The 25,402-nt window shown below is 42.6% G+C and overlaps 1 protein-coding gene across 1 annotated transcript in view; it reads left to right on the forward strand.

Moving 5' to 3' along the window:
- LOC124721770 (GTP:AMP phosphotransferase AK3, mitochondrial) overlaps window positions 1-25,402 on the forward strand; it is an 82,599-nt gene that overhangs the window by 40,292 nt on the left and 16,905 nt on the right. Inside the window, exons 2-3 of the mRNA XM_047246880.1 lie at window positions 4,189-4,308; window positions 21,839-22,011. Coding sequence (XP_047102836.1) covers window positions 4,189-4,308; window positions 21,839-22,011 — 293 coding nt within the window. The remainder of the gene's footprint in view (window positions 1-4,188; window positions 4,309-21,838; window positions 22,012-25,402) is intronic.

The raw sequence follows: 25,402 nt of genomic DNA on the forward strand, positions 1-25,402 counted from the left end.
AGATCCCCATGCAACCATCCAGATTTAGCTTTTTTGATGCTTCTGTGAATCGTTAAACACCAAAACAGTTCTTTCAAAAAGGGCACAACTGATTTTTATGCCATGAATGTCAGTTATGAACGTGTGCTCCATCTTCAATGATTTTGTTGTTGGGGGACATTAAATTGTGATGTTTTGTCCTTCTTATATAATGTGCCCTTTTTGAGTAACAAGCTAGGTTAATCCATTGAGTGATCTGTAGTTTCAAAAATCCTGTCTCAATGTCAGCCCTAATTACATTGTCAGAGGGTCTGTTTCTTTTAGTATTTCTGAATTTGTGTCCTGTTTTTATATATGTGGCAGCTCTTTCTTTGTCCTTATTTACTTTACTTGAAGAAGGTAGGAAGAAAGATTGGGTTCATCTTTAATTGAAGAAGATACCAAGAGCCAGTACATGTCCTATGAATATGAAAGTCCTGTCTCTAGTCATTCAAGGTATTCTGTATTTTCTGAACATGAGTGTGTATAGACATTAGTCTTAAGACATGGTCAAATAAAGGCAATTGGATGGGGCTAGAAATTAAAAATGGGGTTTATTTACATCACCTACTATTTGCTGATGATCAAGCAGTTATAGCACAAGACAGGGATGATGAAAATTATATGTAATCAGTTAGCAATGGAATACAGAAACTGGGGACTGAAGATTAATTATCAGAAAACAGAATACATGACTAATGATCCATATGACTTATACATAGAGGGGAAGAGACTTAAGAAGATCAATACTTTCTGTTATTTGGGATCCATTTAAAGATGGAGGTAAAAGGTGTTCTCTTTTTTTTCCCCCCATGAGTGTAGATGTTAAATGAAGTTGTTGACATGGAGAAGCCTTTTAGCAGACCCTTGCTTGTTCTAAATTTCTGTGAAAGTGTATTAGCAATTTTCAATTGACGTATATTATGTTTATTTATTTCTTGTCTTACATTAATTAAAGTGCCCTTTATGTTTACCGCATATAATTCTCTCCAAAGTAGTTTTTTCGGAAGAGTTTCATGTGCTTTTTTTTATGTCTATGAAAATTAATTTTGGAGTAACTCATCATTAAGAGAAAAACTATTTGTTGCACAAAAGTGTACCATCAGAATAATATCTGGAGCCCACCTAAGATCACCTTGCAGACATTTAAGGAACTTGGAATATTCACTTAAGAAAACTTATTTTAAACTGACATGTTCCATATCATTACAAAATGTTGTATTTATGATCTAGGGAACAAGTATTAATGTAATAATGTAATGCAGTCCTAGGTTTTTTGATTTTTCCCTATGATTCTCTAAGATCTGTCATAATGTAAAAATATGGTCTATTCATGATCTACCAGCAGTGAAGCTACATTGTTATCCCTCATTTATAAAATTTATTTCAAGCTTGTTTTTAATTATTTTCCCAAAAATTCTCATTAATGTGTTTATAACACAAATTCCTTGGTATTTCGAGCAGCTTGTACAATCTGCTGTCTCAGATATGGCATTAATATATTCTAGCATCATTTCATCGGGTATCGAATCTCCATGTAAAATTTTGTTGAATAACTGTGTTACAAGTTTCCAAATTTTGTCATCACCATATTTTAAGAACTCCAAACGGTTCCTACCTGGTTCAAATGATATATCATACTTCCCTGTTCTTAACCTTACTCACCTCACTTTCTAAAATTTGGATCTCCTTCCCTTCCTGTTCCTTTCCTTCTATTGTTTCTTCTTCCAGATATTCCTCCCTATCCTCATTTAATAATTTCCAGTAATAATGCATATTATGCCGGTTTACGTTACCACTGTTGGTGAATGACACGTCGTCGCTAAATAGAACGCGTGCAAAAAATCTGTCATCGTCCCGTAATTTCTCTTGGGCCCAGTGGCAGAACTGTACATGACATTCAAAGTCATCACCATGCAATTCCTGGTGCATAGAAATATGGTACGGGTGCAATCGATGTTGATGGAGCATTCTCAGCACCAACGTTTTTCAGATTCCCGATTCTCGTGCAATTTGTCTGCTACTGATGTGCGGATTAGCCGTGACAGCAGCTTAAACACTTACTTGGGCATCATCATTTGTTGCAGGTCGTGGTTGACATTTCACATGTGGCTGAACACTTCCTGTTTCTTTAAATAACGTAACTATCCGGCGAACGGTCCGGACACTTGGATGATGTCGTCCAGGATACCAAGCAGCATACGTAGCACACACCTGTTAGGCATTTTGATCACAATAGCCATACATCAACACGATATCGACCTTTTCTGCAATTGATAAACAGTCCATTGTAACACAAGTAATGTATCACGAAGCAAATACCATCCGCACTGGCGGAATGTTACGTGATACCACGTACTTACAGCGCCATCTATCACAAAGCGAAAAAAGTGGTCCAGCTAAAACATTCATATTTATTTACGTACTACACGAATATGTAATAAAAAATGGGGGTTCCCATTTAAAAAAACGCAGTTGATATCCGTTTGACCTATGGCAGCACCATCTAGCGGGCCAACCACAGCGCCATCTGGTTTCCCCCTTCAAGCTAGACAAGTTTCGTTCTTTGTAGTTTTTTCGTTTGACGCTTATTTCATGAGATATTTGGCCCGGTCACGATCAATGGACCACCCTGTATATAACTTTAATCTATCCCTTTCCCTTTTTAAATTTTCTAACCTACGTGTCTGATTAAGGGATCTGACATTCCATGCTCTGATCTGTAGAATGCTAGTTTTGTTTCTCTTGATAACAAAATCCTCCTGAGTAGTCCCCACCTAGAGATGTGAATGGGCGATTATTTTACCTGTGTAATATTTTACCCAAGATGATGCCATCTCATTTAACCTTATAGTAGAGCTGCATGCCCTAGGGAAAGATTATGGCTGTAGTTTCGCATTGCTTTCAGCCGTTCACAGTATCAGCACAGCAAGGCCATTTTGGTTGATGTTACAAGGCCAGATCACTCAATCACCCAGACTGTTGCCTCTGCAACTACTGAAAATGCGGCTGCCCCTCCTCAGGAATCACACATTTGTTTGGCCTCTGTACAGATACCCTTCATTGTGGTTGCACCTACAGTACACCTATCTGTATTGCTGAGGCACGCAAGCCTCCCCATCAATTGAAAGGTTCATGATTTGTGGAATATCACTATAAAAATACATCCGTGTGAAGACAAGGAAATGGAGCAGATTGAGAAAAATTTTGATGAAGGGAATAAAAGTTGCTATGGAAAGAAGAGACAAGTGACAAAATAAAAACTTGTGGTTCTTAGATAGTGACAAGTGACCTTTGATCCTGTAAAGGAAGCTGTCTCGTACATAGATGTTTGGATAGAATCAAACCAAACAGAGGATGTTCATAAGGTGATCCATGAGATATACAGCATTAATAGAAAATACCATGTGCATAATCATTAGAGATAAAAACTCCTGGCTGATTAAAATTATATGCCATATTGGGACTTCATTCTGGGACTGTTGCGTTTCTCAAGCACGGGCACTACTGACTAAACTATCCAAGCATGACTCACGATATACCATCAGAGCTCTACTTCTAGCAGTACCTTTTCTCCTACCCTCCAAACTTCACAGAAGTTCTCTTGGATACATTGCACGACTAACACTTCTAGAAGAAACGTTTTGTAGAGAAAATGGTTTAGCCATAGTCTAGGTTCAAGTGTCATTCTGGCATACAATTTTAATCTAACAGAAGCTTTCAAACCAGTGCACACTTCACCACGAAATGAAAATTCCTTCTGAGAGCAAAGTATATTCTAACATGCTGAATTGATAGAATCACTTCAAATTAATCTCATGCAATATTCAGTTGAGTGGGGTAATTATCAGTGCTCTAAAAAAAGAAAAGAAAAAAAATAGCCACTCTCTCCAGAAGTGATCAAAATAAATCATAATTTAATATTTTTACACATGTATTATTAAACTGTCTTTTATTTACATCACCATATGTTAACAGTCTATAAATGTGAAGGATATTTTTTAGATGCGTAAGTCAAGTCATATGATGTTGGGGAGAAAAGATTTTATGATTTCATTTTTTGAAGAATATCACACATTGTTAGTTCCACTGTCAAAAATTGTTCTTTATCATATTGCTTGTGGTTTTTTCATGTAAGAAGGTTTTCACTGAAAATTATTTTTGTTCTAGCACTTGGTGTACGAGTTCAGGGGTTCATCAATGAAGGTCGTCTTGTACCGGATGATGTCATGATGAATCTAGTAAATGAAGAGCTAAAGAAACTTCCAAATGACAACTGGCTTTTAGATGGTCAGTATTGCATGTATGAATGTTATTTATGTTAATGGAGCATTGGTTCTCAATAAAACTTATACGTGAATGATTATCAGCTGTTGTAATTGTAGCTATCTTTCACTAATAAGGTAAATTTATAACTGACTGAGTAAGGGGGTTTCTCTGAAACTATTAGGAATATTTGGATTCTCTGCACTAATATTTATAACAAAACTTTCAAGTTAGTCTTTGTTGCAAATATGAGGTAATGTGTTTCCACTCTTTAGTGGAATATATAGTGTGATTAGTGTGATGAACATTTGTGATTAGTGAGAACTATGTGATAGTGTTGGACTGGGTATTTTTGTTGCATATTTCAACAATGTGTAACTATTAGAAGTAATGGAATGGCCTCCATTGTCAAATTTGATACACTATTCACTCACCATAGGGCAAATAATGGCACAAAATCAATAACTTAAATTCAAATCATTCAAATTTTATTTGGAAATGTAAGTATTAGCCTGGAGTGTTTTGGTTTTAATAAAATAACAAAAAAACAGGGCATATGAATATATAGATAGTAAATTGCCCTCAGGGTGAGTGGAGGCAATGGGGACCTATAACTTGAAATAAAATGTATGCCAAACACATATGATTCAAATTTTTGTAGAAGCCATTTACAAGAATATCTACCTGACCTCAGTACTGGCACTCCCAGCTTTTTGTTCATTTATTGAAAGCATGGATTTGTGGGGTGCCTTTTTTGATGGTTAAAAAATCATGTTAATGCTTTCCAGTTATGAGAACATATTATTTACTGCTTACATTTTCTTTCCATGTCATTAAAAGCAGTGTCACAAAAATTGAAGCGGTGTCCAAACACTCACCATGTTTTTGTTTTTAGTGATTGGCACCATGCCTTATTGTCTGGGAAAAAAAGGACACCATCACAGATTCTTTGGCTCCATCATTGTTCATATAGCTACAGATTTTGGCGCAGGATATAGACCTCCAGGTGAATGCAAGTTCTGTCTCCTCTCAATTAAATGGATTAACACATTTGAAATTAGATTTACCCCCTGCACTCTATGCATCACAAGCAAGTCTGCACATGTAGCTGGAAGGCACTACCAATGTCACAGTAAATTTCTGCAAAGCTTTCATCTAACCATGTCACTCTGCAAGTGACATTACTGGCACCACTGCTAAAAATGTATCAAATGTTGATGATTTTAACAGTTTCAACTCATTGAGCACCTAATCAGTTATTCTGTGGTTCACCAAGGCATTTTCAAGGGTGTGGATGATGACTTATTTAAAAGTTTTTGAACTTGTTTCACCCTAAATAGTGTGTGTCACTAAAATGCAAGTGGACATTGTCATGAAACTACAGGAAATTCGCAGATCTCGATGAATGCAGCCAGTCCCCCATGTTTTGTGTGTGGGGCATCAAAGCAGGATTAGACATGTTTGACCGGCAAAGTTTTTTTCTCTCCATTTTGTCTGGATTTCTTTGTTAGTCCTATTCAAGAAACCCAATGGCTCTTTATATGTATGTGACAGTTTTGAAGCAGTGAAAGACCTTCTGTTCTTGTTATGTAACTGAGTCCATGACCAGATGATCTATTTTGTAGTATGAAAGTAGGTAAATTTTATTTGGAATTTGGTTTATCAGGAACCTATTCTCAGTTTCCCATTCCCAGTTGTCACTGGGTGAGAAATCACAGTAATTTCTAGTCTTTAGGTTGCCATTTGGGGTGACTATTGTCCTAGCTATTTTTCAAAATTCCTGGAACAGATAATTGGTCACTGACATTCACATGCATGTTGTTGCAGAAGAAGCTCAGTAGCTCTGTGGTGTAGTGGTTATGATACTGAACTGTTGCATAGAGGGCTGTGAGTTCAAAACTCACCTGAACTGTACAATTTTAATTTCTATATTCGGTTTGAGTACATTCTAGAAGTATCCACAAATGTCAAGAATCATTGTACTGGAATGTTCTGTAGCTGTATATATACTGTATGTGTTCTCGCCAGAGGCAGCTCACTACACACTCTTGTATGTGCAAGTACAGAATAAACCTTTGTTAAGTGAAGTTAGTGTTCATCTACTTACACCTTCTTCTATGTGACATTATTCTGGTGGAGGCACTGGGTATTGGACCTTGTGATAGCACACATTATCGATGACACAGGGGCTCCAATCAGCCATGACAGAGCCACCGTTTACGTGGCGAGAAACCCAAGTTTGAGCCATATTCAACAGATCGCAATCCATCGGAGACAGAAGAAGAAGAGGACATTACGATGACAGCAACTGTGTGCCACCACATGAGACATCTTTCTGGGTTCTCTGGTGATGATGGCCAAGATCCAAACAAGTGGCTGAAGGTATATGAGCGTATAGCCAAATTTAACAAATGGGATGACATCATGTGTTTGGCTAACATATTTTTCTACTTGGAGGGCACTGCAAAGCAATGGTATGAGAACAACAAGGAGAAGTTCACAAGCTGGGAAGTATTCCAGGCAGAACTGTGCAAGTATTTTGGTGACACACAACGACAGAAGTGCAGGGCTGAAGACAAATTAAAGTGCACGGGCACAGCGTCCATGAGAAACTACAGCATGCTACATTGAAGATGTCTTGGAGCTGTGTAAAATAGTGGATCCTAGAATGAAAGAGGAAGATAAGATTGCATATCTCATAAAGGGTCTTGCTGAGGACATGTATCAAGCCCTACTCCTGAAGGAGTTTTCGACAGCAGACGACTTCATAAAATGGTGCCAGTATATCGAGACAATGCATCAAGAAAGAATTACATGCAAGATGTTTGAATGGCTCACAGACATCATATCGTTGTTTGTGATGGAGGAAGCAACTGATTTCACAAGTGTTCTTCGTCAGATAGTGTGGGAGGAAGTTCAGAAGGCACTTGGATTGCACGGCGAGGAAAAAACCAAGACACTTCAAGAGGTCATAAGGGAGGAAGTGGAACAGACATTGAACCCAATCTCTCATCCTTCATTTCCCTTTAAGATGGTGAAAAAGTTGAGACCCAGGTGGAGTTACGTTCCTACAATGCCGCATGAGGAACCTGTTTGGGCACCAAGGAAGACTGTCGTTTGGAGGACCCAGAATAACCAACCAGTATGTTTCCACTGTGGTGCACTATTGTCGAGAAAGGTGGCAGATACTTGAAGACACCCATGCCAGAAGACAGCAAACTGATCTTATCCGATGCCAGCTCCAGGACAACAAAGATGAATAAGATGATGTGGGTGCAGGATGACGTAGGTCACCACCACGGCAAGCTAGGCGCTGGAAAGGATGCTCCCCAACATGCCAATCAAGGTCTCCATTGCTGTTTAGTAGCTCCAGCCAATCACCCAGCCGCCGCAACCTGGAAAACTAAAGGGTGCGACCTTCCTTGGAGGTGAGGCCACCGAAGAGGAAAGTCCTCCGCCATCGATCACTACTAAAATGATAGGAAACTATGTCAACATCCTCATGGGTGGCTGACCAGCCCAAGCTCTTGTGGACTCTGGAGCATTATATTCAGTCATTTCGGAGAAGTACCGTCACCAGTTGTAGAAAACCATATTTGTCAACAATAAAACATCTCTGCTGAAGGTGGCTAATGGGACATATGTAAAACCTACAGGAAGATGTACCATTCAAGTGGGTATAAGTGGCCATACACAGCCCTTAGAATTCATCGTCTTACAAGAGTGTAGTCATGACATCATTCTTGGATGGGACTTTTTGAAAGCTTCTCAGGCAATTATAGATTGTGGTCGCTCGAAGATTATGCTAGATGATATGAGATACTGTGGACAGGAAGAAGCACATCTGAGTGTGTGGAGACTACGTGTGCTGGATGAAGTGATCATTCCTGCAGTCAGTGCTAGAAAGGTAACTGTCACATGTCATGCCATGCATCAACCCATGGATCTTGTAGTGGAATGTAAAAGAAGAATATCAGTGAAGAATAACTTGCTCATCCCAGCCTCTGTCATCTCGTTTAAGAACAGATTCAGTGAATTGTGGATAGTTAACTGTTGGCGAGAACCACAGATCCTTCCAAGACACATGTGCGTAGCAAATGCTGAGCCATTAATTGAAGGACAGCTGAGCTTCATAGAAACCTCCCATGCTGAGTCTGTGGGTGAAATTGGTGCTACCACTACAAAACAAGATCTTCTAGCTTGACTATCACCAGATCTCAGTAAGGAACAACAGAAGAAGCTACCTGCCATTTTTCAAGAGTTCTCTGAATGCTTCAATCCACAGGTGAAGAGCAAATTAGACAAATCGATGGTGAAGCACCGGATTAGCACAGTAGATTATCAACCAATAAGTCAGAGAGCATACCATGTGTCAACAATGGAACGTCAAATAATTAGCGATGAGGTAGAGAAAATGATGGAGAATGACATGATTCACCCTTCATAGAGCCCATGCTCATCACCAGTGGTCCTCATCAAGAAGAAAGATGGCAGTTAGCACTTTTGTGTTGATTACAGGAAGCTTAATAAGATAACTAAAAAGGACGTTTACCCTCTTCCATGAATTGATGATACGCTGGATTGTCTGAAGGGGGCTAAGTTTTTCTCAACCATGGACATGTACTCGGGATACTGGCAAATCGAAGTAAAGGAGGCTGATTGTGAGAAAACTGCATTGATCAATCCTGAGGGCCTGTATGAGTTTAAGGTAATGCCGTTTGGTTTGTGTTATGCACCAGCAACTTTCAAGCGGATGATGGATAATCTTCTAAGGCACCTGAAGTGGAGAATGTGTCTTTGTTATTTAGATGACATTATAGTGTTCTCAGAGACATTTGATGAACATATAAAAAGACTGAGGGCCGATCTTAAGTGTCTCCAACAAGCTGGACTGAAACTTAATCCAAGAAAGTGTCTCTTTGGAGCAAAAGAAATTAAAATACTTGGACACCTTGTGTCAAATGAAGGTGTGCAACCAGACTCAGAAAAGATGAATTTCCTATTCGTAAAAGTATTAGAGGTGTGAGAAGCTTCCGCAGATTATGTTCTTATTACCATTGTTTTATCAAAGACTTTTGTATCAAAGCTCAGGACTCAGGACATTTCATTGAGAAGCTGAAGAAACTGAAACTTGCACCAAACGACATCCTGGTCAGCCTTGATGTTGTTTCGTTATTTAGGAAAGTGCCACTCAGTGACGCTCTGGAGCACATCGGTTCCATTTTCCTGCTAGACATCAGAAAGCTCTTCCATGCATGTCTCACCACGAGCTATTTCACGTGGAATGGCGATTTCTACGAACAGCTGGAAGGCGTCGCCATGGGTAGTCCTTTCAGTCCAGTGGTGGCCAACTTCTTCATGGAACAATTTGAAGCACAGGCACTGGACTCAGCGACTTGCAAACCTAAGGTGTGGTACAGGTACGTCGATGATACTTTCGTGGTGTGGAGCCATGGTGAAGAACAGCTCGGTGACTTCCTAAGACACTTGAACAGCCTCCATGCGAACATAACATATACCATGGAAGTAGAAAAGGGCAAGAAACTGCCATTTCTAGATGTTCTGGTCACAAGGGACGGCGAAAATCTGGGACACAGCGTGTATCGAAAACCGACTCACACAGACCGATACCTGCACAAACTGTCAAACCACCACCCGAGCCAGAAAAGAGGCATGATTAGTACGCTCGTAATGAGAGCAGGACGAATATGTGGGTCGCAACACCTCAAACGAGAAATGCAACACCTGGAAACTGTCCTGAGGAGCAATGGGTACTCCACAAATTATATTAGAAGTGTAACAGAGCCAAACACTCGGCGAAGTAAGGAACCAGAAAAAGAATTGTCGGGTACGGCCTTTCTGCCATACATTCCCAGAGTGACGGACAGAATCGGCCATATATTGCACAAACATGGCGTAAAGACGATTTTCAAACCGACAAGGAAGATCAAAGAGTGTCTTAGATCGGCGAAGGAGAAAAGAGACCCACTTGCAATGTCGGGAATATACCGCATACCATGCACATGCGGAAAAGTTTATGTCGGAATGACTGGACGATCCATTAACACCAGGAACATAGAGCATAAGCGACATTGCAGGTTGGGGCAGGTGGAGAAATCGGCCGTGGCAGAACACGCACTGAATGAGACCGACCACGTAATAAAATTCGCCGACACGGAAGTTCTGGCTGTAGAGAAGCACTATCACACGCGCTTGTTCAGAGAAGCTGTAGAAATACAAAAACACGTGAACAGTTTCAACAAGAAAGAGGAAAGCCTTAAGGTAAACGGATCCTGGCTTCCCGTACTGCAGCGAACAACCGTCGAAGGTAGCAAGAGGAGAACCGCACCGGAAATGACCGCGGAGAAGCCCTCGGACGTTGGCGCGCCAGGTACATATAGTCTGCGCCCGCGAGCTTGGCTCCAGTTCACCACCGGCAATGGAGGGTGAAGCTTTGACAATGCCAGCCACTCGTGCTGGCGAAACGTCAGAAAAATCATTAGATGAACGTCGGCCGAAGAACCCGAGACAGAAGCCAATAGGCAGTTTGTCATTTAGTACTAGCTTGAGTACTGGCATTGCTCGGCAATGTATTTGTTCCAAGCTTCTATTAGCCCATCATCTCCTTACCCATTCTCTACCAATCTCCTCCTTCCCACTTTCTATTGATCTCCTCCTCTCCCTCTCTTTGGCCATCTTCACATCCCCCTCTCACTGTCCCTCTCCTCCTCTCTCCTCTCTCCTCTCTCCTCTCTCCTCTCTCCTCTCTCCTCTCTCTGTCCATCTTCTCCTGATCCCTCTTTCTGTCTGTCTCCTCCTCTTCCCTTTCTGTCCATTTTCCCCTCACTCACTCTCTTCCATCTCCTCCTTCCCCCTCTCTGTCTGTCCATCTCCTCCTACTCATCCTTCCTAATCATCCCTTTTCTCTCTGAGTTTGCACTTGGCTACCATGGGGCCCCAGCCTTTGCAGCATCTTTTCCCTTCCATGCTGCATGTCTATTATCTTGCTGTTCTTTTTCCCCTCCCTTGGGGAACATGTCTGGGCTGCTTTTGGATATGTATTCTGCATTTTTGGTAGTCAATATCAGAATACTCTCCACTGTTTTTGTTCCTTTTTTCTTTCTTCGTTCACTTTCTCCTATCCTTCTTCCACTTTGGTGTTTGAGATTCCTCATCTTCTTCTTCCTTCTTGAGTGCTCCTGAAGGCTAGCCCATGCATCTGATGCATAACAGGTGGCTGGGTAATGTGTAATTCCCTACTCCGGTTCATCAAGTAGGGTTCGCATGTACCCTCTGGTACAGGCCAGGCCCAGGGAGGAGTGATGACCTGAGCTGCTATCTTTCCAAATTTCCAATTGGTCCCTCTGTCAAGTATTCAGGAGGTGTGACCTGAGGTGTAAACAGTCACCTAAGGTGGGTGCACCCCGTTCTGAAGGGGGCCCCCAGTTGGAAGGGGCATGCCATTGGAGACGCTGGCAATCATGGGGGGATTTTCTCACAATGAGCAAATCATTTTCACAGTCAGTGGTTCCGAAACATAAATGGAATGAGGTTAACGATTCAAAGATCCTCCCAGCTGCACCATGGTTCCTTATGGTTTCACGTACTGAAATTGGTCAGTCCTTCACTATGGTAAACCCATTTAATATTTAAAAAGGTGTTGATGCAATTGCTGGCCCTGTGAAATCCTGCTCTCATTTATGCAATGGCACTTTGCTTTTTGACACTACTTATGATTCTCAAGCACAACAACTGCTTGCAGCTTCGCTCCACATGGCTATCCTGTTTATGTTCAGGCCCATTGAATGCTGAATTCTTCCCATGGTGTTATTTATACTAGGCTGCTTGATGGTCTGACCAAATGTACCTCTGTGATTAGGGTATCATTGCCGTCCATCAGGTGATAAAAAAGTAGATGCCCCCCTAGTGCCCACACACACACTCTCTTTCTCACTTTCGATAAAGTGGTTCTTCCATCAACAATCAAAGCAGGTTATGAAGTTATCAGTCAGACCGTATATTCCAAACACAATGAGTTGCTACCAGTGACATCATTACAACCACACCCAAGAGTCATGTTGAAACCCAGCCAAATGTCTATCGTGACATGACCATGCTGCCTCCTCCCACGATTGTCCAGTGTATCTCATTGAGAGGACTGTCCAGGAGATCCTGGTGAAGGAAAAAGTGGCTTATCTGGTCACTTGCAAGTTGTTGTCTAGCCAAAAACCCTGTGTTCTACCATCTGGCTTCTACAGTAGTGTTCTTGCTACATATCGCTCCACAAAGGACATGGCCATGCAGACATGTGACCTCAAATTTAGCACTGTGGTTGTGAAATCACCCAGCATCATGGTAGCATCCCTGTCTCCTCCTTCAGCTGTGCAACACACCACCAAACTTTTGTCTAACGGTGCAAAGTCACCAGCTCCGCAGCTGGCAGGCTGGAAAGGACAGAAGGAATACTCCCATGATGACTTCCTACATCCCTCCAGCCAGCTCACATTGGAGTCTTGCCAACTGGAAAGGCTCCAAGAAGTTAAACACAGGCAAACAGTCTTTTCCTTTGCCACCTTGAAGATCCCCTTCGATGGTGTCGTCACATGATAACCTCGCCCGGCCAACCTCTGTGTTGCCAGTGCACACCACCAACTGTTTTTCTGCCCTGGACTCTGTAGGCCAACAGAAGGAGAATGCCAATGCTTCTATAGACATCACAGAGCAGGATCCTCCTGCCTCTCTGCCCTGTAGCAGTGTGTTTTCAAAGGCTGACACCGGCAGCCACCCAGGTCACACCCCTTCATTTTTTCTTTGTCATGACTGTCCTCCAATGGAATGTTCGTGGTCTTAGATCCAACGAAGAGGATTTACGGTTGCCCTTCAAATCATAGCGTCCATTTGTTCTCTGCCTTCAGGAAACAAAATTGTGTCCTCACGACTGGTTTGAGCTCTCGCAATTTTTTCCTGGTCCATTTTGACCTTCCCCCCTGAGGATGGGCCGGCCGAAGTGGCCGTGCGGTTACAGGCGCTGCTGTCTGGAACCGCAAGACCGCTACGGTCGCAGGTTCGAATCCTGCCTCGGGCATGGATGTTTGTGATGTCCTTAGGTTAGTTAGGTTTAACTAGTTCTAAGTTCTAGGGGACTAATGACCTCAGCAGTTGAGTCCCATAGTGCTCAGAGCCAACCCTGAGGATGGAATTCCTCATACGGGATGATGATCATAGTCAAACCATCTTCCTGACTACCCACCTTCAATCTGTTGCAGTTCGCTTTTTCCATCCTCAGTTGGCCTTTCTCTTTGTACTCTTTACATCCCTCCATCGTTCGATGTCACCAGGGCAGACCACCTCCAGATTATTGGGCAGCTAGCTCACCCCTTCCTTGGTGACTTTAATGTGCACCATCCCCTTTGGGGTTCTCCCAGAACCTGTCCAGGAGGTGCCCTCTTAGCTGACCTCCTCAGTCAACTTAACCTCTTCTGCCTTAACACAGGAGCACCGACGTTCCTTTCAGACTCCAAGCACACCTATTTCCATTTGGACCTATCCTTCTGCACTGCCCAGCTTGCCAATCATCTTGAGTGATCTGTTCTCTCTGACACATACTTGAGTGACCATCTCCTGTATGCTATCTGTTTGCTGATTCCTATCCCAGCTACATACACATCCAAATGGCAACTTACTAAGGCCAACTGGAGGCTTTACTTCTTCCTAGTGACCTTCGATGAACATCATTTCCCCAGTTGTGATGAACAGATAGAATATCTTACAAATGTTATCCTTACTGCCACAGAACATTCCATTCCTTGCAATTCCTCTTTACCATACTGTATCCTAGTCCCTTGGTGGACTGAGGTGTTCTGCAACACAATCCATGTGTGGAGACATGCTCTCCATGTTTTTAACCATCATCTTATAATGGAAAACTGCATTCATTGTAAACAGTTGTGTGCACAGTGTCATCAAGTTCTTTAGGATAGGAAAAAGGCTAGCTGGATTTCATATGCTAGTCTTTTAACAGTTCTACTCTCTCTTCTGTCATGTGGGCCAACCTGTGATGGCTCTCTGGGACAAAGATCCATTCCCCAATTTCTAGCCTGGCAGTAGCAGACGATCTCATTGTGGACACTATTGCTATTTCCAACACCTTGGGCTGCTATTTTGCGGATATTTCGAGCTCCTCTCACTATCACCGTGCCTTCCTCCATCAAAAACAAGCAAAGGAGGCTCGGGCAATACCCTTCTATTCTTAGGATCATGAGTGCTACAATGCTGCCTTTACTATGAGGGAGTTAGATCACACTCTCACTTCATCCCAATTCTCTGTCGTAGGGCCAGATGATGTTCACATTCAGATGTTGCAACACCTTTCTCTAGCAGGCAAGCACTTTCTGCTTCATACATACAACTGCGTCTAGCAGAGGGCACATTTCCCAGATGTGAAGCCACTGTCATACCCATACCTAAGCCCAGTAAGCACAAGCACCTTCCTTCTAGCTACTGCCCATTTCTCTCAACAGCTGTGTTTTCAGGGTGAGGGAATGTATGATTCATGCCTGGTTGGTATAGCTGCTCAAGTCTTGCAATTTACTAACCACTGCACAATGAGGCTTTCAAGCAAGCTGTTTTGCAGCTGACCATCTTGCCACGTTGTCCATTGATTTCCTGAATGGCTTTCTGTGGAAATCACAGACTGTGTCTATGTTTTTGGATTTAGAGAAAGCCTGATGGAGAACTGGTATCCTCCATACTCTCTACATGTGGGGCTTCTGAGGCTGCATGCCTCGTTTCCTTCAGGAATTTTTAAAAGACCAAGATTTCAAGGTATGTGTGGATTCTGCCTTGTCAGACACCTTTATCCAGGAAAACAGTGTGCCTCAGGGTTTCATCCTGAGCTTTGTCCTCTTTGCTATCTCCATTAACCCTATAATGGCCTGTCTCCCACCAGGCATCTCTGGTTGCCTTTTCATTGATAATTTTGCCATCTATTGCAGTTTGATGTGTGTCATTGAGTGGCGTCTTCAGCAATGTCTTGATAATCTTTACTCATGGAGCATCGACAATGGCTTTCGTTTTTACACTGACAAAATTGTTTCTATGAGTTTCTGGTGGCTCAATTGATTTCTTTCACTGTCTTTACATCTTGGACCTGTTGCTGAAACTACAAAGTTCCTGGGTATCCTGGTCGATAGGAAACTTTATTGGTCCTTCTCTGGCAGCCTGCTGTATGTGGTCCTTCAACATCCTATGTGTCCTCAATGGTACTTCTTGGGGAGCAGATCGAACCACCCTCCTCTGTTTGTATTGGTCCCTTGTCCATTTGAAACTAGACTATAGGTGTTTGGTTTATGCATCTACACATCTGTCCCTCTTATACCGTCTCAATACTGTCCACCATTGTGGCATCCATTTGGTCACTGGCACCTTTTCCACTAGCCCGGTTGAGGGTCTGTCTACAGAAGCTGCCAAACTACCGCTGTCCTACAGCTGTGACTTTCTCCTCAACAGATATGCATGCCATTTTTCTGGCATACATGGCCACCCATCATATGCCTCCTTCTTTGATGACTCCTTTGATTGCCAGTACGGTGCATGTCTGTCTTCTCTGCTACCTCCTGGAGTTCACTTTCGACTCTTTCTCCGGCAGCTTAACTTCACACTACCTGCAACTTTCCCGGTGGGTGTAAAACCTTCACCACCTTGGCTTTGTGTGGTGGCCTGTGTTCATCTTGGCCTTCATTCACTTCCTAAAGGCACTACTTCAGCCTCACTCTATCACCTTTAGTTTCATGGCCTTCACACAGAACTTCACAATAGTACCTTTGTGTATACTAATGGGTCTCAGACTGACTGTGGTGTCTGGTGTGCCTTCATCATTGACACTGAAGTTTTTCCATATTGGCTTCCAGAACACTGCTCAGTATTTCCAGCAGAGCTCTTTGCCCTGTATCAGGCCACACAGTACATCTGGAGACATGGGCTTTTCAATTGTGTCTTCAGCTCTGAATCTCTCAGTGCCGTTCAAATCCTGTGTGTGCTGTACACCTTATATCCCTTAGTGCAACAGGCCCAGGAAATGTCTCATATGCTCACTGTTGATGGAGCCAGTGTGATGTTTATGTAGGTTCCTGGTTACGCCAGTCTGACAGGAAACAAGGCCACTGACACTGCTGCCAGGGTTACAGTCCTCATACCTCAGCCAACTAGTTTTTACATTCCCTGTGATGATCTCTGTGTTGCCATTTGTCAGCAGGTGGTGTCACTTTGGCATCACTACTGTTCCTCCCTTCAGGGGAACAAGCTCCAGGTTATTAAGCATCTCCCAGTGGCTCGGACAACCTCCTCTTGGCCCTCATGCCACGAGGAGATCATTTTAACTAGGTTGCGTATTGGGCACTGTCTTTTTAGCCATTGCCATTTATTAAGTGGTGCTCACCCACCACTTTGTGCACATTGCACTCAGCTTTTGATGGTCCGCCATTTCCTGATGGAATGCCCTTGTTTTTAATTGCTTACGTTATAGTTTGTGTTTGCCATCTGAGTTATCGGCCATTTTAGTGAACGACGCATAGGCTGCTGACCATGTTTTACTTTTTATCCATTGTAGCAGAATGGTGAAGGCCATTTAATTTTTAGTTAATGAAGACAGACTAAGCACGTGATGCACGATTGAAGGAGCTGGTGGGGAGCAGTGTACACTGAAGGTGACATGGGGACATGTAATGAGAGGGTGACAAAATGGTGGAAGGGAAAACTATTGGATGGAAGATGCAGGGACTGTGGGTTACTTGAGATTGAGACTAAGGTGATTGTGGGAGTGGAGGATAAGGACAGCTGGTTGGTAGTTTTACTGACATAAAAAGCTGTGCAGTGTTGTAGCAGAGTTGATATACAACACGGCTCCTTTCACAGGTGGCCTGGCCTCTGATGGGGTAGGATAACCCTGTGACAGGACTGTGTGTTGCTCTCCACCAGTTTCTACAACTGTGCATCACATTCCTAGCCCATAAACCTCTCACCACTCCCTTTCACATTCCTAGCCAGCAAACAACTCCTCGTCTGACATGCATGAGTCTGGAAGGGATACCAAATCCCTCCTCCCTTAAAGAGGCACATAGACACAAAATATGCCTGGGCTGTGCCAGAGTCACCAAGTCAAGAGATGAGCAGTGACAGTATCTCGGCCATGGGTTCTGCCTGGATGCTGTCCGCTGTGACATCAAGGATGATTCTGAGGATGGTGATGGGCTGATACGCCATCAGAGGCAGGTGTTTTAGAACCAATGAGGACTGAGGGCAACCTCTACTGGCAATTGCAATTATGCAGGGACATACTCCACCTCCAACAGATCACCCATAGGAAACAGTGTTCCTGTATGCCTTGGGTGAGGGTGCAAATTATATAACAAGCAGTACACAGGCAATGGAAATGTCTGTGATTGTCACTCGGTGCTTGGAGCAAGGGTTCATTGGTCCTTCCTACCTACATGAATGTCTCCTGTATGCTGAAGATGTGGTGCCTGTCATTCAGTTTGACATTGGTGTATGTGATTTGTGTGTTGTGTCAGGCACTGCTGACCCACTGCGACAATGTAAAGTTTTTACCCTTTATGTCCCACCACAATGCCTGAACATGCATACCCAGACAGCAGAACCTTGCTGATATCATGGCACATACTGTGGGGGGTGCAAAGCTCCTAGCACTTCAGATTCCTCCAACATAAATTGGTGATCATTGTCTGAGATAAGGATGTGCAGCAAACCCTTGATATCAAAAGTGGCAGCTAAGGCCCGAATTGTAGCATGCAGTATCATAGAAGACAACCTGGGAACCACACACAGCCACACAGCCTATGAGAAGGGGCTGGTGAAATCCACAAGTATTCAGCCCCATGTGAGCTCTGGCAAGGGCCATGGACAAAATTTTTGTGACAGTGCTGCCTGGTTGTTGGCACTGCGAAGTTCGTATAGTGAGCAGCATCATCCACAGTATCTTCACAGAGCTTCTGACACTATCAAAAAGGTCATTCATATACATAAAGAAGAGCACCATATGCTCAATGGTGGAATCAATTTCTGGCCAATGGATGTATCATTGGGCCAGTACTTTCATTCAGGACATCTCCCAATGGGATGCATGCAACATATGCATAATATGTTGTCATGACAATGATGGAATACCAGTGTGGTAATTCTGATCTTTCGTAGCCAGCAGTAGGACACTTTCAACAAAGTTAAGCCTAACATGAAATTTGAACTATGCCTAGAGTGGTGGGTCTGACCACATGAGAAAACTTTTTTACCATGACAAAGCATCCACTTTCAAGCACTGTGAGGTGGGCCATTAGTGAATATCACAAGAATAGTTACACAGAAACAAGGTCAAATACTCTGCCGTTCTGTCCACAAGCTTGGGTCAGGGACCAAAGATGGAGATGAGTAGGTTATGATCTTCAAGGAGGTTGAACTTAGTGCCATACAAGCACACAGGGAACCTTTTTACACAATGTATGATTGCGAGTGCATCCTTCTCACTCTGGGAGTAAATTTTCTGTGCTGTTGACAAAGTTTTTGAGGTGACTGTAATAAGCTGCTCTGAGTCATCAGTATTTCTGTGAGTGAGAATGATGCTATTGCTATATTTGGATGTGTCTGTGTTCAGATTCAAAGGCTTGTCAGGGGTGAACATGGCTAAACACGGAGGGGAATAGAAGTGTTGGTTCAATTTCTGGAATGCTGACTGACATGCCTCTGATCAGTCAGACTTCACTCCTTTCTTACGAATCTGATTCAGTGGGTGTCAAAGGTAAACACCCCATAGAATGAATTTTGCATAGTAATTTACCTTCACTAAAAATGACTGTAACTCCCTAATATTTTTAGGAATGGGTAACTTGTTGATGCTGGATCATGCTGTGCCATTGGTACTATACTGTCCTTACTTAACACAGGCCTTAAGTACCACACTCCAGGAGCAAGAAAACTATGTCTCAAACTTGCAGTGCAGCCCATTGTGTAATGGTTGCTGAAAAACTGTCTGCAAATGTTGCAGATGCTGTTCTCTCAGGGAGCCAGTAACCCAAATATCATCCATATAGTTGATGCAGCTTGGAATGTCTTTGATAAGTTGCTCAAGGAAGTGCTGAACTATCCCTGGAACTGAAGCTACCCCAAATGACAAACAATTAAACTGGTACATCCCACAAGGAATATGTAATATGAAAATCCATCAAGACTTGATGTCTAATGGCAACTACAAGTATGCATCTCTGAGGTCAATTTTTGGAAAAAAAACTGACTCTCAGTCAACCTGACCAACAAGTCCTCAGGATGTTGTATGAGATAAACATCTATTTCAGATTGTGTACTTGAAATTGCCATGAAGTCTAACATTGCCACTGGGTTTCTCAACCACAGCCCTGGGGGTGGCCCAATGGCTTGATAAAACCAGTGACACCAACCCTGAGATTCTGCCATCTGTCAAGTTTTGCCTTCACTTTATCTTGCTCAGTAAATGCCATGGGGCAGGCTTGACAGAAGTTAGGAACTGCTGACAGTTTCAATGTAATGTGGATCTCAAACTTGGTGGCTTTACTCAGGTACTCACAAAAAGTTGATCAAACAACTGCAGCATTGTGTCCAAATTCTGAGAGACAATGTTAACTTTATCAACTACTTAAAATTTAAAAATAGTGAAAGCATCAAGTCTGAAAATATTTCTTGTGTATGCTGTTCTGCAGCATCAACAAATTGTATGAAATGCATACTGCTGTTGCAAGATCCACCAGTTTTGCTTTTTTATATTTAATTTGCTGCTACCAGTTTTGAATGGTGGTTCATTCTTAGTGGTACCCAGATAAAATAGTAAAATTTTTTGTTGTATTATAGCCGGCCACTGTGGCCAAGAGGTTCTAGGTGCGTCAGTCCAGAACCGCACTGTTGCTATGGTCGCAGGTTCGAATGCTGCCTCGGGCATGGATGTGTGTGATATCCTTAGGTTGGTTAGGTTTAAGTAGTTCTAAGTCTAGGGGACTGATGACCTCAGATGTTAAGTCCCATAGTGCTTAGAGCCATTTGAACCATTTTTTGTTTTATTATAATTTTTAGTTATGATATAGGACCTTAAATGTAATTTTCCAAATAATGTCTACTTGTGTGTGGTAATATTTGTGTGCAGTTCTTACAATATTGATTTATGTGTCAGATATAACATTTGTTATTAAATTTTTACCTTTGGCCAAAAATGTACTTATATTTTATGTAAAATTTGGTGTTGTCGCTTGTTATGAATTATCTATGACCAGTAAGAATTTTGTCAAAATTCTCAATGTATTACTTATTTCTATGTTCTGTTTGTTCACTTAAAATGTTGTTCAGAGTTTTTACCATATGTGTATAGGTGTCTATTTCCTCTGCGCTGTTCATGTAGTTTCCATTTTCAGCTCTACAAAGAATGGAATAATTAGTGGTTACGCCTACGGCAGAGTGTCAATTTTCCCAAAGATAGACACTGAATGCAGAGAGATTGTTTTCACTTGTGTTTATATGTTTTTTGTATGTTGTCATAAATTTTTAAGCTGTTTACCCAATGTAGAACATGTCAGAGTGCTGCATTTAATTCTGTATGGAGTGGAAAATAAACTAAAAATGAAGATAATACACAGAACACACAAAGCTCAAAACTGTGAACCTAAGCCTAACTGAAACTTCATGTAACACCCAGCTATCTCCAAGTCTGCCATAATATGGTGTGGCTATAGGCCTACTAATGTGCATGTGGACTTCACTGTGAACATAGGGACATTGTCCCGTGGTGGAACTCACCAACATTTTCCACACACAACTGCTAAATGCCCTGGTGTATGGCAGCCTCAACAAGTTGCAGAGAAATAGGAACATTGTCTCCTCTCACATAATGACCATCAATCTGGGCCCAAGTCTGCTGTGTCTACGGAGCGAGTCTGGCACTTTAGAAAGGTGGTTCTCTGCTCCTGCTTCAAACTCGGAAGCAGGTTCAAGTGACACTGATGGAGACCAGTCCAGTGTGGCAACTGTTACATCTTGTATAGTGACGTGACAGAATCCACAAAACACTCAGGAATGAATGTAGAGTACTATGACACATGACACCCTGTGAAAAGCATTGAGTGTAGATCCAGCTGGTGAGCAGAGAGTCTGAAAGCATGATCAGGGTCAAACAGTGAACTAAGAGAGCATGACAGCACAAAAGAATTCATGACATGAATTAAAATGAGTGTAGGCCAAATAAACAAGAATTTGAGCTAGACTAGCACGGAACTGACTCCTAAGTCCACATGGCCAAACCAGGAAAGTTGTGACCCCAGGGGCACTGCCTGCTGTATGCAACAATCACACCGGTTGTGGTGGTGTCATTGGTCACTCTGACTCTCAACCATGAACAATGTCTCATCTGACATGCATGAGACTTGTGGGGATACCAAATGAACTGTGGAACATGTAAATTTATAAACTGAACATCTGTGAAATTTTCTGTTTTGACACTTACTTCAGTGATCTTTTAATGCTGTTGCAGGTTTCCCGAGAACGAGAAACCAAGCAGAGCTGTTACTGAAAAACTACCCTATCACATGCGTGCTGAATCTTATTGTACCATTTGAAGTGATAGTTAATAGGGTGAAAGGACGATGGATTCACCCGTCAAGTGGGCGAGTTTACAACACAGAATACTCACCTCCAAAAATTGCGGTAAATACCAATTTTCCTTATTTTGTATACTCAGAGCAATATCACTTAAAATTTGTTATTATATTTACATGAGCCATTTCCCTGTGACTATGCCTGCATGTGCATTTGACACATATGTTTAACTCACCTCCTTCTACCCCTCTCTGTGGCCACATATTCCTCCCTCTACCTGTCCACCTCATCCTCCCACCTCTGTCTGTCATATATCTCTTCTTTCCCATTTTCTTTGTCTCTTCATTTCCTCCTCCTGCTCGCTTTGTCTGTTTCCTACACCCTCTCCCTCTGACTATATCTTCCTCCCTCTCTCTCTTTCCATCTCTGCCTCCGCCTCCTCCTCCTCCTCCTCCTCCTCCTCCTCCTCCTTTTCCACTTGCCCACTACCCCTCCACGCCTTCCACCTGCCTCATTCATCTCCCCATCTTTCTATTCATTTCCTTCTCACCCTTGCTCTGCCCACCCCCTCCTCTATCCATCTCAACCAGTCTCCAGCCATGCTCATCAGCATGTGTAGCCCCGGCAATACAGTTCAATAATGCAGGCCGATACTATTCCCACCAAGTGCCCGTCATGTAGGGGAGGCTACACATCAGAGACTTGAAAATCATTTATTGGCCCCTGACATCCATGCAAAGCAGATCGATGAAGCAGGCTGATACAACTCCAACATAACGTGCCTGTTATGCAGGGTAGCCTACGTATCAGGGCCCAGAAAACTGTTTATTGCCCCTGACATGCAGGCTCCATGCAACAGAGGTTGATTTGGTGGGCCAATACTGTTCCCACACAACATACCTGTCATGCAGGGCGACCTACATGCCAGAAGCTGGAAAAAAAAACACATTTTTGCTTGTATCTTCATCGTATTGGAACTGTGAGGTTGTAGACCCACAATACTGATATTCCTGAGGCCTGTTGTTTCTGTGCCAAATTTGACTGAAATCAATCCAGGGGTTTGGGGGAGATCTCAAACACACACACACACACACACACACACACACACACACACACACACACACACATTCTCTCTCTCTCTCTCTCTCTCTCTCTCTCTCTCTCTCTCTCTCTCTCTCTCTCTCAAAAGAATGCCTCAGAGGACTGACAACTCTTTTGTGGGTACATGTGTGGTGTGCACAAGGCCCATAGCCATTGCAGCACCTACTTCCTTTTGTGCACTGCAATCCCCCCATCTCCACTTATCTTTCTCTCTAATAGTGGCTTCCTGGAAGTTGACATTTTCATTCCTTTCCTTTATATCACTTTTCAGCTAAGTAATTTTGGTCCTCTTTTAAGATTGACCTCCATTTTCAAACTTTTTTCTCTAGTTTGGACCAACTGAGGAAGACTGCCTTAAATAGCACCTACTGCCTGTAGTGTTGATGACCCTCTGGGCACAATAACTGCTTAGACTCATGTTACTGTTGTGGTCCTCAGTCCAAAGTCTGGTCTGATGCAGCTCTCCATGCTGCTCTACCCTGTCCAAGCTTCATCATCTCTGAATAACTGCTGCAACTTAGATCCTTCTGCATTCATCTCTTGGTCTCCCTCTGTAATTTTTACCCCTCCACCTGTCCCTTCCACTCTCTCTCTCTCTCTCTCTCTCTCTCTCTCTTTCTCTCTCTCTCTCTCTCACACACACACACACACACACACACACACACACACACACACACACACACACACACACACATTCTGTAAACACTAGCACCATCACAAACCAAAGACAACCAATGTCAGAAGTTATCGATAGTGAAATTAATAATCAAAACGCTTTCCCTCAATTTTCTAACAAGTGAGAGACCGGGATTCCATGCAGAATTTCAACAAAAACCACCGTATCTATGCATAAGGTTACTTTCTAAATGAATTTGAACAGCTTCCTTAATAACAGTATCCAAATAGCTGAATATGCATGCCAGAATCTCCGTGTTGTTATATTCCATAGGATGATCAGTGGCAAGATAATGTTTTGCAATGACAGATTTACTTGGTTGCTGTAAGCGTGTGTGCTACTTATGCTCAGTACACTTGCCCTCCACAGTTCTGATAGTTTGACCAATATACGACATGCCACAACTGCAAGCAATACAGTAGATAGCCGCATGACACAAATCAAAGGAACTTGAGCTTAGATAGTGGTCAAAAAACAGACTTCACATCATATTTCCACAAAATTTAACCAATTCTGTTCAAAATACTTCCTGCATAAGGCAAGAAGGCCATAGACTCAGGTGCCTCCTTGGTGTTATCATCACTCACCTGGTGCACAGTTGGTTGAAAACACAATGCACGTCTAATCTGTCTTTCACTATAACCATTCTAATGAAAGGTGACTTTGAGTAACTCAACTGACAAACTCTCAGGAGCCGAGATGACATTGGCCCTGTGACAACCAAGATACAAAGTACCGTTCGTGTTGAGTTGGATGGTGACAACTATCAGTCTGCAGATAAAAGTCAATGTGAGTAGGCTTCCTGTAAACAGCATGTCCCAACATACCATCCATGTTCCTCCTGACCAACACATCAAGGAAGGGAAGACTGCCACCCTTTTCCACTTCCATTGTGAAACGAATTTTCAGGCAGATTGAATTCAGGTATTCTAAAAAGTCATTCAAATTCTCACTGCCATGAGGCCAAACAACAAAAGTATCATCTACATATGTGAAAAAAAGCATGCAGGTGTCAAAGAGACTCCCAGGGACATTCATCAAAATCTTCCTTAAAGTGGCAATAACAGTTGACAATGGGCTTCCCAACGCAACCCCATGTATCTGCCCATAGTGCTGGTCATTGAATAAAACATAAATGGAAGTCAACACATGTCAAAATAGGTTTGTTGATTCAGCACAAAACCTAACCTCAATCAACCCTAATGAATCAGACAGAGGAACATGGATGAAGAGAGAGACTACATCAAAAGTACTAGAATATCAGAGTCATTCAAATGCAGTTCCTCTAACTGATGTAAGAAGTCCACTGAGTGCTTAATATGATGCTTACACCAACCTACTGTAGGCCTCAACAGAGCAGCAAGGTGTTTTGCTACAATATGCCAGAGCACCAATGTTACAATCTGACAAAGAGGAACCCCTCCCTGTGGACCTTAGGGAGGCCATATAACTTAGGGAGGAGAACCTAATAATAACTGAGACTCTTTATAGTCGCCCGTGATAAGGAACTTTTCTTCAGGAGGCTGTTGATCTTTCTTTCAACACTTTTTGTGGGGTCAGCATCAATCCTGTGATACTCTGAATCAGATTGAACACTGCATCTTTTGAACATAATTCTGCTTGTCCAAAACAACAGTAGTGTTGCCCTTGTCAACAGGTAAAATAACAATATCCAGGTCAACTTTAAGGGAATGTAAAGCAGCCCCCTCAGCCACTGTGATG

This window comes from Schistocerca piceifrons, chromosome X (genome assembly GCF_021461385.2).
Source record: "Schistocerca piceifrons isolate TAMUIC-IGC-003096 chromosome X, iqSchPice1.1, whole genome shotgun sequence".
Taxonomy (NCBI): domain Eukaryota; kingdom Metazoa; phylum Arthropoda; class Insecta; order Orthoptera; family Acrididae; genus Schistocerca; species Schistocerca piceifrons.